The 12618-nt window shown below is 42.6% G+C and overlaps 1 protein-coding gene across 1 annotated transcript in view; it reads left to right on the top strand.

The window, feature by feature from the left end:
* Positions 1-12388, top strand: part of LOC127340677 (transcription factor bHLH162-like) — an 86188-nt gene extending 73800 nt beyond the window's left edge. Inside the window, exons 2-3 of the mRNA XM_051366432.2 lie at positions 11204-11593; positions 12271-12388. Coding sequence (XP_051222392.1) covers positions 11204-11593; positions 12271-12336 — 456 coding nt within the window. The 3' untranslated portion in view covers positions 12337-12388. The remainder of the gene's footprint in view (positions 1-11203; positions 11594-12270) is intronic.
* Positions 12389-12618: the final 230 nt, after the last annotated feature.

The raw sequence follows: 12618 nt of genomic DNA, 5'->3' as shown, positions 1-12618 counted from the left end.
GCTGAATCATGTGATGCAACCAACTTCTTTATGGCATTAAAAGCTTGATCCCCATTGCAATGAAGGAAATCTCCTCCCACTACAGCATCCAAGGCATATCTATAGCGAATCATAAGACCAAAATAAAAATTACTAAGGAGCAAACTTAGAGTCATTTGAGGTTCAGCTTTACGATAAGAAGTAAAAATTCTGGACCAAGCATCTTTAAAACTCTCCTCATCCCCTTGTTTAAAAGTGAAGACTAATTCCTCAGGTGAAGAAGTAACAGGTGCAGAACTAGACATGGTAGCAAAAGTAAAATGCAAGTAACTAATTTTTTTTTGTGTGTTTTTGATATAGAGTGCAAGACAGTAAATAAAGTAAAACTAGCAACTAATTTTTTTGTGTTTTGATATAATGCAGCAAACAAGAAAGTAAATAAAATAAAGCAAGACAAAAACAAAGTAAAGAGAATGGATTGTGGAGACTCCCCTTGCAGCGTGTCTTGATCTCCCCGGCAACGGCGCCAGAAAAAATGCTTGATGGCGTGTACAGCACACGTCCGTTGGGAACCCCAAGAGGAAGGTATGATGCGCACAGTAGCAAGTTTTCCCTCAGAAAGAAACCAAGGTTTATCGAACCAGGAGGAGCCAAGAAGCACGTTGAAGGTTGATGGCGGCGGGATGTAGTGCGGCGCAACACCAGGGATTCCGGCGCCAACGTGGAACCTGCACAACACAACCAAAGTACTTTGCCCCAACGAAACAGTGAGGTTGTCAATCTCACCGGCTTGCTGTAACAAAGGATTAACCGTATTGTGTGGAAGATGATTGTTTGCAGAAAACAGTAAAACAAGTATTGCAGTAGATTGTATTTGATATAAATAATAGGACCGGGGTCCACAGTTCACTAGAGGTGTCTCTCCCATAAGATAAATAGCATGTTGGGTGAACAAATTACAGTCGAGCAATTGACAAATAGAGAGGGCATGACAATGCACATACATGATATGATAAATATAGTGAGATTTAATTGGGCATTACGACAAAGTACATAGACCGCTATCCAGCATGCATCTATGCCTAAAAAGTCCACCTTCAGGTTATCATCCGAACCCCTTCCGGTATTAAGTTGCAAACAACAGACAATTGCATTAAGTATGGTGCGTAATGTAATCAATAACTACATCCTTGGACATAGCATCAATGTTTTATCCCTAGTGGCAACAGCACATCCACAACCTTAGAACTTTCTGTCACTATCCCAGATTTAATGGAGGCATGAACCCACTATCGAGCATAAATACTCCCTCTTGGAGTTAAGAGCAAAAACTTGTCCAGAGCCTCTACTAATAACGGAGAGCATGCAAGATCATAAACAACACATAGGTAATAGATTGATAATCACCATAACATAGTATTCTCTATCCATCGGATCCCGACAAACACAACATATAGAATTACAGATAGATGATCTTGATCATGTTAGGCAGCTCACAAGATCCGACAATGAAGCACATAAGGAGAAGACGACCATCTAGCTACTGCTATGGACCCATACTCCAGGGGTGAACTACTCACTCATCACTCCGGAGGCGATCATGGCGATGAAGAGTCCTCCGGGAGATGATTCCCCTCTTCGGCAGGGTGCCGGAGGCGATCTCCTGAATCCCCCGAGATGGGATTCGCGGCGGCGGCGTCTCAGTAAGGTTTTCCGTATCGTGGCTCTCGGTACTGGGGGTTTCGCGACGAAGGCTTTAAGTAGGCGGAAGGGTAGGTCAGGGGGCGTCACGGGGGCCCCCACATGCTAGGGCCGCGCGGGCCCCCTCTAGGCCGCGCCGCCCTATTGTGGCGGCGCCCCGTGGCCCCACTTCGTCTCCCCTCCGGTCTTCTGGAAGCTTCGTGTAAAAATAGGCCCCTGGGCATTGATTTCGTCCAATTCCGAGAATATTTCCTTACTAGGATTTCTGAAACCAAAAACAGCAGAAAACAGCAACTGGCTCTTCGGCATCTTGTTAATAGGTTAGTGCCGGAAAATGCATAAATACGACATATAATGTGTATAAAACATGTAGATATCATCAATAATGTAGCATGGAACATAAGAAATTATCGATACGTCGGAGACGTATCACCTATTAACGAGATGCCGAAGTGCCAGTTCCTGTTTTCTGCTGTTTTTGGTTTCAGAAATCCTAGTGAGGAAATATTCTCGGAATTGGACGAAATCAACGCCCAGCATCTTATAATTGCACGAAGCTTCCAGAACACCGGAGAGGCACCAGAGGGGATCCCTGGGGGGCCCACACGTGTGGGCGGCGCGGCGCAGGGGGGGCGCGCCCCCCTATTGTGTGGCTGCCCCGTAGCCCTTCCGACTCCGCCTCTTCGCCTATAAGAAGCGCTCTGACCTAAATCTTCGATACGGAAAAACCACGGTACGAGAAACCTTCCAGAGTCGCCGCCATCGCGAAGCCAAGATCTGGGGACAGGAGTCTCTGTTCTGGCACGCCGCCGGGACGGGGAAGTGCCCCCCGGAAGGCATCTCCATCGACACCACCGCCATCTTCATCACCGCTGCTGTCTCCCATGAGGAGGGAGTAGTTCTCCATCGAGGCTAAGGGCTGTACCGGTAGCTATGTGGTTAATCTCTCTCCTATGTACTTCAATACAATGATCTCATGAGCTGCCCTACATGATTGAGATTCATATGAGCTTTGTATCACTATTGATCTATGTGTTACTCTGGTGATGTTATTAAAGTACTCTATTCCTCCTTCATGATGTAATGGTGACAGTGTGTGCATCATGTAGTTCTTGGCGTAGGTTATGATTGTAATCTCTTGTAGATTATGGAGTTAACTATTACTATGATAGTATTGATGCGATCTATTCCTCCTTCATTTCATAGTGTGATGGTGACAGTGTGCATGCTATGTTAGTACTTGGTATAATTGCAATGATCTATTATGCACTCTAAGGTTATTTAAATATGAACATCGAATGTTGTGGAGCTTGTTAACTCCGGCATGGAGGTGCTCTTGTAGCCCTACACAATGAATGGTGTTTGTCATCCAACAAGAGAGTGTAGAGTGGTTTTATTATGTGATCAATGTTGAGACTGTCCACTAGTGAAAGTATGATCCCTAGGCCTTGTTTCCAAGCACTGAAACTCCGTTTATTTACTGTTCTGTTGCATGTTTACTCGCTGCCATCTTTATTTCAGATTGCTATTACCACTCATATTCATCCATATTACTTGTATTTCACTATCTCTTCGCCGAACTAGTGCACTATACATCTGACAAGTGTATTAGGTGTGTTGGGGACACAAGAGACTTCTTGTATCGTGATTGCAGGGTTGCTTGAGAGGGATATCTTTGGCCTCTTCCTCCCTGAGTTCGATAAACCTTGGGTGATCCACTTAAGGGAAAACTTGCTGCTGTTCTACAAACCTCTGCTCTTGGAGGCCCAACACTGTCTACAGGAAAAGAAGCGTGAGTAGACATCATGGCTCTCCAACTTGGCAACGTCACCTTCATGATTGCAACAAGCACGGTCTTTGCTCAAAGGAAAGTACTCCTTCAAGGCTTCTTCTTGCATGGAGTTGACCTCCATGAGCTTGGCTTTGCTCCTCTTCAAGGAGGCAGTTTCTTCCTCATGGTCACAACAAGTAACCTTCTCTTTCCTCATGCGTAGGCACTCCATTAAGGACTCTTCTTGCATACCATTCAAACTTGCTAGCTTGGCCTTGGTCTTCTCAAGAGCGACAATTTCTTCTTCATGATTGCAACATGAAGTCTTCTCCTTGCACAAGCGGTAGTACTCATCCAAGGCTTCTTCTTGAAGGGCATTGACCTCCAAGAGCAATGCATTATGCTTCTTCAAAGATGCAACTTGATCAACAAGCTCGTCGCAACTTGGGTTCGGGCCTTCATCCATTTTCTCCTTAGGAGCTTCCTCTTGAGGATGATCACATATATCGGAGAGAAGCACATACTTACTCTCCAAGGATTTGAAGTCCTTGGTGAGGGTAGCAACTTCCTCAAGAAGTAATTTGTGGTCATCCTCAAGAAGAAGCTTCTTCTTCTTGAACTCACCCACCAAACCAAGAGCATGATCTCGGTCCTTGGTGAGTTTGGAGATGAAGGCGTTGTTGGAGTCTTCGAGGGTAATGACACTAGCTTCAAGAGAAATGCGAAAATTTTGCTCCTCCTCATGTGCTTGAGTAAGAGAGGCAATTTCATTTGCCGCCTCCCTCTCAAGCCTCTCCTTCTCTCTATAAGGTCTTAAGCCGCACCAAGTTGAGCCATGAGGGCCTCAACATGGGTCTTGGTATCCCCTTGCATGTTAGTGAGAAAAGCATCCAAACCCACAATCTCACGCTTAATGGTGAGACTAGTGGCATCATCAATATATATAGCATTAGAGGAGGATGTAGGCTTGGAAAGGAGTTTTACCTCCGAAGATACCTTTGCCATGAGGCAATGGGAGTTTTTGGTGACGAGGTTCTCATTAGGAGAGTCGAAAAGGGAGGTGGAGGGAGTGGAGATGGCGATGGCGGCCACTCCCTCCTCTTCCTTGTTCGAGTCCTTGTCTTCATGTTCTTCACCTTCATCGGAGGAATACTCCTCATAGATAATGAAAGCTCTAGGCTTCTTGGTGAAGGAGACCTTTGCATCACCGGGCTTGGAGGAGAACTTGGAGAAACCTTTGGAGAGGGATTTGAACTTATCCTTGCGGACAAGCCTTCCACCATTATCTTCCCTTCTCTCATAGACACAATCCGCGACAAAGTGACTTTTGTCGCCGCAATTGTAGCATGTTCTCCCTCTTTTCCCATCCCTTGGGCTCTTTGAGAAGTTCCTTGGAGATTCACGAGACGAGTATTTTCTTGGCCTTGGGCTTCGTGTCTTGTTTCCATCCAAAAAACTCTTTGCGGCGAGAGCCATGTGCTCATGGTAGTTTGTCTTGAGATCATCCGGACTCCACTCCATGCGATCCTCTTCGCTCTCACTTGCTTCACGCTCCCTTATCTTCAATGCAAGTTTGGGCTTGCGAGTGTTGTGAGCGCGAGCAACAAGGTCCTCCGCATTCTTCTTGGAGATGTCCAAAGCAATAACTTCACTAAGGACTTCATCGGATATCATAGCGCGGAAGGACGCATTTTGGCGGATGGCCGTCAACTTCACTTCCTCATATGGGAGGAGAGCGTTGTAGAACTTCCTTTTGATCCAATGGTCATCCACAAACATTGCTCCATGATCTTGCATTTGTACGGCAAGAGCGATGAGGGATGGTACATTTCTTCCGGAGATTCTCCCTCATTCATGACGATGTTGTCAGCCATGTTGTTCACTTCATCGAAGCGAGAGCTTTGAACGCTCTCATTTCCGAGGAAGAGCTTGTCGAGTTTATCCCATGCTTCCTTGGCGGTCCTGGGGGAGCGGATGTGAGCACGGTCCTTGGGTGTTACGGCCATGTGAATCATGTTGATGGCGGTGGCGTTGAGTTGGTCATCCACCACTTCTCTTCTAGTCAATTTCTTTGGGTCTCGTGGTGAATAGCCTTCCTCGATGATGCGCCAAAGCTCGGTAGAAGCGCTGCGCACATGAGAACGCATTAAGAATTGCCAATTTTCAAAGCTATTGGATTCAAGTAGCGGTGGTGAACCATGAGACAAAATATGAGGCATAGGTATTGGGACATTTATGGTGTAATCACTTAGTGGAGGCACCGCATGATTACCTCCTAATTATCCCGCAACCGGTGATTCATCCTTCCCTTTCGAAGAAGTGCTGACTTCCCCAACTCCTTCCTCTTGTTGATTTTTCGTTGATTGAGCAACACAATCAATAAGAGGAGATGAAGTAGCTTTGGGTGGGGGAACCTCCGCACTTGCCTTAGGATCTATGGTGGGGGTTGGTTTTGGAGCTACCAACTCCATCATCATAGCCTTCATCTATTATATACTAAAAGTAAAATAAGGGTGTTTTTCGAGGCACCAGGTTAATCCACATATGCTATTAAAATATAAACCGGTGATTTTATTCTTAACGCTTGAGATTAAAAGTTAAAAGTGTTACGTACAACAATATATGTGTAAAAAACTAAACTTGTGGCACGTAACCATAAATCATGTAAAATATTCTTTTGTATGGTCCGTGTCAAACCAATAGAGTTAGTACAAAAAAAAACGTAATGAAAGATCCATGGCCACGTACGGGTGTGCATGTTTAGGGAAACCATCTTCAAATTACCGATCCGTGGAAAATTTAATGTGTGCTGCACGATTAACAGATCCAATGGAATTAAATAAACACGTGGCTTGGAAAGCTAATGGGCAGAGTCCAACTTGATTCGGCCGGGCTAGCTCCAAATATGTAGGCCATGTTGAGTTATTAAGTTATTTAGATTAGATTAATACGTTTTAGGACCTAGGTAAATCACGTAAATGTCCTGCTTGAGCACGTGGTATGGATGAAAAAAAAAATACTATGACAATTTCTGAATATATTCACGCCGAGCCAGCTAAGAGCACGTACATAAGGCACACATGTAAAAATACTCAAAATACGTCAATATTGGTAATGAAAATGTAATACTATCTTAAAGTAACACGTAAATGTCCTGCTTGACCACGTGGTATGGGTGAAAAAAATATACTATGACAATTTCTGAATATATTCACGCCATGCCGCCTAAGCGCACGTACATAAGGCACATGTGTAAAAATACTCAAAATACGTCAATATTGCTAATGAAAATTTAATACTATCTTAAAGTAAAAACACATTACAAAATATTAGGACACGGTCCGAGTCTCACATCTCTTTCTAACATGTAGAAAATTAAGGAAATTGATGTATATGTATGATTTAACTGAAAAAAGAGCAACAATAATGTGGTTGAAAAAAGCCACGTGGGCCTTGCAATAAAATCAAGTATAAATCAGTTTAGATGCCAGGGCACTCACATTACCTCACACGACAATACATATCAACAACAATGCAGAAAAAATGCATCCAAGGGTGAAAGATACCCCAGAATGAGATCAAGAAAAGCAAAAAAAAAATGACAACATTTTTTTTATACATATCACACTGTGGAATATTGCCGGGATTAAAAAAACGTAGAGTAGTATTATTAAATTTGAGCACAAACATATATGGATTTCCGTTATTTGGAATATGTATATAAAAAAAGATCAAAGCTAAATTTAGGAGATTGCATGTTAATTTGTCTAAAACGTGAAAAGGTAGTGTCTTCTATTAAGATGACTATTTGAGCTTAATAATTATATTTAAACACCATTGGCCAGAGACTTATTATTTACACATCAACATATAGGTTTTGTTGATTCTACCTTGATCATAAATTGCCGAGCATAAGATCTAACCTCACACAGAAGTAACATCAAATAAAGAGTACATCATAGTGCGGCGGTTTGTAACTTGAGCTACATGTAGAACCCTTTTTTGAAAATTTTGAAAACGGCATTTTTGAGTTGCAAAAAAATATGAAAACAATCCTAGATGTAGGTAATGATGTGTTCTATAAACATGCAAAATATTGACTTGAAATATCTTATGTTCTAGGATGTGTAAAAATATTAAAATTGGAAATCTAAAGTAGTGAACAGTCCAAATTTTGAAACCTCCAAATTATCAGATTTTGTCAATTTTGCGTGGACAAAAATACAATGTGTGTTCAGTTAAGACTTTACACGGTAGTAGAATACATCATTATCCACATGTATAAATAATAATTTTTAGAAATCTAAATGTCGTTTTCAAATTTTTCAAAAAAGTAGCCTACATGTAGCCCGAGCTACATTTGTAGTTTCTAAACTTAGCTTGCAATATTAATTTAATTATATGTGGCACTTTAATAACAACGGTACAAAAGGCACATTTGATCATTGATACTGTTCTTTGGTGGAGATATTAGTTATTATTTCACAAATTATAAATGATTAAATATGCCTTTGCATAATTGACTTTTCAATTAGCATAATATTAACGGTGACTATAAAAGCATATTGATTCTATTTGAACACACAAATATATGTAGAATCATAATTTTTTGGACATACTCAGACATTGCCCTCGCATTTGCGAGGGCCACTGTGCTAGTTTGGTTAACGATGGATGACTCCAATTTCTTGAGGTCATCCAACGTAGCCGTTGTGCTATTGACGGTAGATGGTGGAGGTGGTAGCTCACTGGGAAGGGACCCATTCTCGGCCGCCTCTTGTTCGGCCATTTCTTAGGCTTTAAAGCCCGAGCAAGAAAACCTTGCTCTAATACCAATTGAATGGACGGTAAAGAAGAAGAGGGGGGTGAATGGGCGCTACGCAATTTTTATCCTTTTTCAATTTTAGTGCAACGCGGAAGTAAAGGTGATAGCTTTGATGTTCAAAGTGATCCTAGTATGATCCTAGGCTAGTGCAACAAGCAAAAGAACCAAACAAGATAATAAAGTTGAGCAGCGGGACAACCGGAGGGCGCGGAGAAGAGACGAGGTTTGTTTCCCGCAGTTCCTCCCATAAAAGGGAGTACGTCTGCGTTGAGGAGGTATTAGCCTCACACAAGAGGCTAGGCGGCCACACCACGAAGGAAGGCCTCACCTTCTTCCTCGAGAGAGCTCCACAAAGGGGATCCCCCTTCTCCACTAAGGCACCGGTCGAGGCGGTGGTTCCTTCACAAGGTTGGGGCGAGCTCCACAACACTAGGAGGCTCCCAACACCCTATGGGGCTAACACAACTCCAAGCTAGCCTCCATATGAGCACTTCCTCCAAGATCCCACCATAGGAACCCTAACACCAAGATCCACTAAGGACTAGCAAGTATTGGTGAAATCTCTCTTGGTAGAACTATAGATCGGGGCCTCCTCCACCACTCCACAAACTTTGGGCAAGATTGGTTGGGTGGATGGGGAGATCCTCAAGGTTTGAGCTCAACAACAATGGAGGGGAGAGAGAGAGAAGAGATGAAAACGAGCTGGGGAAGAAGGGGCCTTTTTATAGGTCCCTCCAAATCCAACCGTTATGTGCAGTTTCCGCACAATCGGTATTACCGCTTTGGCAAGCGGTAGTACCGCTCTGGATTCGAAATCCCGCACAAATTTAGCCACATGAACTCACAGCGGTAGTACCGCTTGCGGTACCGCTTGAGGTACCGCAATGACCTCTGCGAGTCCCTGGACCCTCGCGCGGTACCTAAGCGGTACCAAAGCGGTGGTGCCGTAACTTGCGTTACGGTACCTAAGCGGTACCGAGGCGGTACTACTGCTCTCAAGCGGTACTACCGCTCAAGGTACTGTAGAGGTACCGTAAGGCTCTCTGCGGGACTTTTCAGTGCAATCTTCCAGAGCGGTACTGCAGGGCGGTACCAGTAGGGTAGCGGTACTACCGCTCCTGGTACCGGTAGTACCGGTCAGGCAGAAACTATTTTTTCCTCTTTTCCTCTCCAACCATGTCACCTCGCGACACACACACAAAACCAGAAAACCTATAAGCTACGCTTCAGTCTTCCGTTCATGACATGTTCAGTGAGGGCACCGTGCACTTGCAAATCTATCAAAGACAATCTTTGCACACGGTTAAATTCATTCAAGTGTTGTCATCAAACACACAAAACACGGGATATAGATCTTTCTCTTTCACTATGTCTATCTGGTATTCTGGTTGGCTGAGCTTTTAAAGCATGGTTTCTTGGAAGCCAATTATCTCTCCAAGTTCTAATACTTTTCCCATCGCCTATTCTCCAAACTACCCCCTCTTTGAGAAGTTCCAAACCATGTTCAATCCCATTCCTAACAGGAGATGCTTGAGCTCTGAACACAGTGTCGACGAGATTTCCCCTAGGATAATAAATAGCTTTCATTAGTCTTGCGGCTAAACTGTTGGAATATTGGATCAATCTCCAAGCTTGGTGGGCAAGAAGAGCTTGGTTGAAAAGAGTTGTGTCTCTAAACGCCATACCGCCTTGGTTTTTTGGTTTGATGAGATTATCCCAGGAGGACCAATGAACTTTCCTTTCTCCGTCTTCCTCTCCCCACCAGAAATTCCTGATCAGTTGCATATAATCATCATGGAAGCCAGCGGGGAGCTTGAAGATGCCCATAATGTGAATAGGCAAGGCTTGAGCTACCGATTTAATGAGGACCTCCTTACCTGCCATCGACATTAGTTTCTCATTCCTATATGATAACCTTTTAGCAAATTTGTCCTTTGTCGGTTGGAATTTTTTTGCTTTCATTCTTCCGTCTGGAGTTGGAAGCCCAAGATACTTCTCATCAAAGGTACTTTGAGTTATTCCAAGAATACTTTTGATCTCCTCTTGGGTCTCAATAGGGCACGCCTCATTAAGCATAAGTGAACATTTCTCAGAGCTCAGAAGTTGACCTATACTTCTCTCAAATTGGGCAATGGTGTGCTTGATAACTGTAGCTTGTTGGCTTGAAGCTTTGAAGAAAAGTAAGCTATCATCTGCAAATAATAGGTGATATATACCAGGGGCTCCTCCACAGCATTTGAGATCAAGGAGTTCCTGATTGTACACAGCTCTCTGAAGAAGTTTTGAGAGCCCCTCTGCAACAAAAAGGAAAAGATAAGGCGACAGAGGATCCCCTTGTCTCAGCCCTCTCGAAGGTGCAAAGGTATTTGTTAGTTCTCCGTTAATTTTCACAGCAAACTTGACCGAAGTCACACATGCCATGACCTTATTCACCCATTCTGTTGCAAAACCCATTTTGACGAGAATGCACCGCAAATAGTTCCAATCAACTCTGTCATATGCTTTGGATAGATCAAGTTTGTAGGCACAATAGCTGTCATCTGCTCTCTTGTTCTTCTGGATATGGTAGAAGCATTCGAAAGCTATCAGGGCGTTGTCGGAGATCAACCTTCCTGGCAAGAAAGCACTTTAATTTTCTGAAATCAGATCCTGCAGCATGGGTCTCAACCGGTTAACAAAACACTTCAAAATAATTTTGTACAAAACATTACATAAGGAAATAAGTCTGAAAATTTTCAACTCAACATGAGGAAAAAAAAAGAAGCTGGTTTCACTTGAGATGATATCCTGGTGCAGAATTTTCGTTTTCAGGAGGTTTATTATGTGTGTGTCTGTGTCATTATCATAAAAAGAACACTTCTTACGTGAGCTAAAATATTATTTACTTTTCTCTGAAATAATTTGTTAACATACGTGTATGTACGTAGGATACAATGACTCAGTTAAGCAGCTTGGACGAAGCGGCGAAGTACATTAAGAAGCTCAAGGAAAGGGTTGATGACCTACAGCAAAGGAGGAGCTCTGTGCAGACCATAGATGCCTTAAGAGGTTTTGGTTGTGTCTCAGTGCCCACCACCACCACCATGAGTGGCGGGGCGGGGTCATCTAAGTTTCGAGCTGAGAAAGGGGCCTCGTCAATGGTGGTGGAGGTGAGGCAACACGACGATTCAAGCATGGACGTGGTACTTATATGCAATGCGGATAGGCCCGTCAAGCTCAACGAGGTGATTACTATTCTTGAGGAAGAAGGTGCCGAGATTGTGAACGCTAACCATTCCATCGCTGGCCTCAAAATATTCTACACCATACACTCCCGGGTATGTAGCTTTGCTTAGTATAGTAAATATTTCCGCCGTTGGAAAATGTAAGGCCAAATTGATACTCCATTTGATTCATAATAGGTGTCATGATTTTAGTTCTTGGTTTTAGTTCAACCACGACACCTATTATGAATTGCAAGGATTATTGAATTTTGACAAATAGTTAGGCTAATAAAATGGTTTATGTGGGTCTAAAATCTTATCGTTGGATATATGTTCAGAAACGCTAATTTTTCATTCATATGATCTTCATGTTAAAATCGCTTTTAGTTTTCAATTTTGGGTAGCCCAACAGAAAATATGTGTCCACACTAATTTGAAGGATTTTCCATTATTTCCTAGCGGAACATTATATAGAATTAACAGTATAGGTATAAGTCCGTGAGAGTTTGAATAGTAGATTCATCTCTGTGTATCAAAAGACAAAAACTGTGAGGAAAGCCAGAATGTTCAAAAACGACCTTAGATACACAGCGTGCCATGCGCATTTTTAATATGCTTCTTTCTTTTTCCTACCATTCTACCGGCCAGAAGGTTTCTTATTTAATCTAGATGTGCTTTAAAATTACATTTTGCATGGTAGAGTAATTTAAAAAAAAAAGATGTTATCTAGTTTTGCATGAAATCAACATGTGGTCAATTAATTGCATCAATTCCCTCATTTTGGACTGCAGGTCTTTAGCTCAAGAATTGGCATAGAAGTTTCACGGGTTTATGAAAGACTAAGAGCATTGGTATGATGGTAAATGGATTTGTGCAAACTGTATATCATAGAACTATATATAATGAACATCCCATGGACGGTATAGGATGCCTAGTTATTGACTTCACAACGTTGTATGGATGTTTACAGAAAATATTAGTTGCTAAAAAATATATGTGGATCGATCTTCCATGTATAATCACCTGGTATAGTTTTAAATAATAAGTTGTTCTTGTCACTGCAGACTGTTGTGTATGTTACTGGAGATTTTAACTTCTTTGAACTTGTATACTTCTTGTAGTAACGGTAGATATTTATT

The sequence above is a fragment of the Lolium perenne genome, chromosome 3 (assembly GCF_019359855.2).
Source record: "Lolium perenne isolate Kyuss_39 chromosome 3, Kyuss_2.0, whole genome shotgun sequence".
Lineage (NCBI taxonomy): Eukaryota > Viridiplantae > Streptophyta > Magnoliopsida > Poales > Poaceae > Lolium > Lolium perenne.
This window is presented reverse-complemented; position numbering and strand designations above follow the sequence as displayed.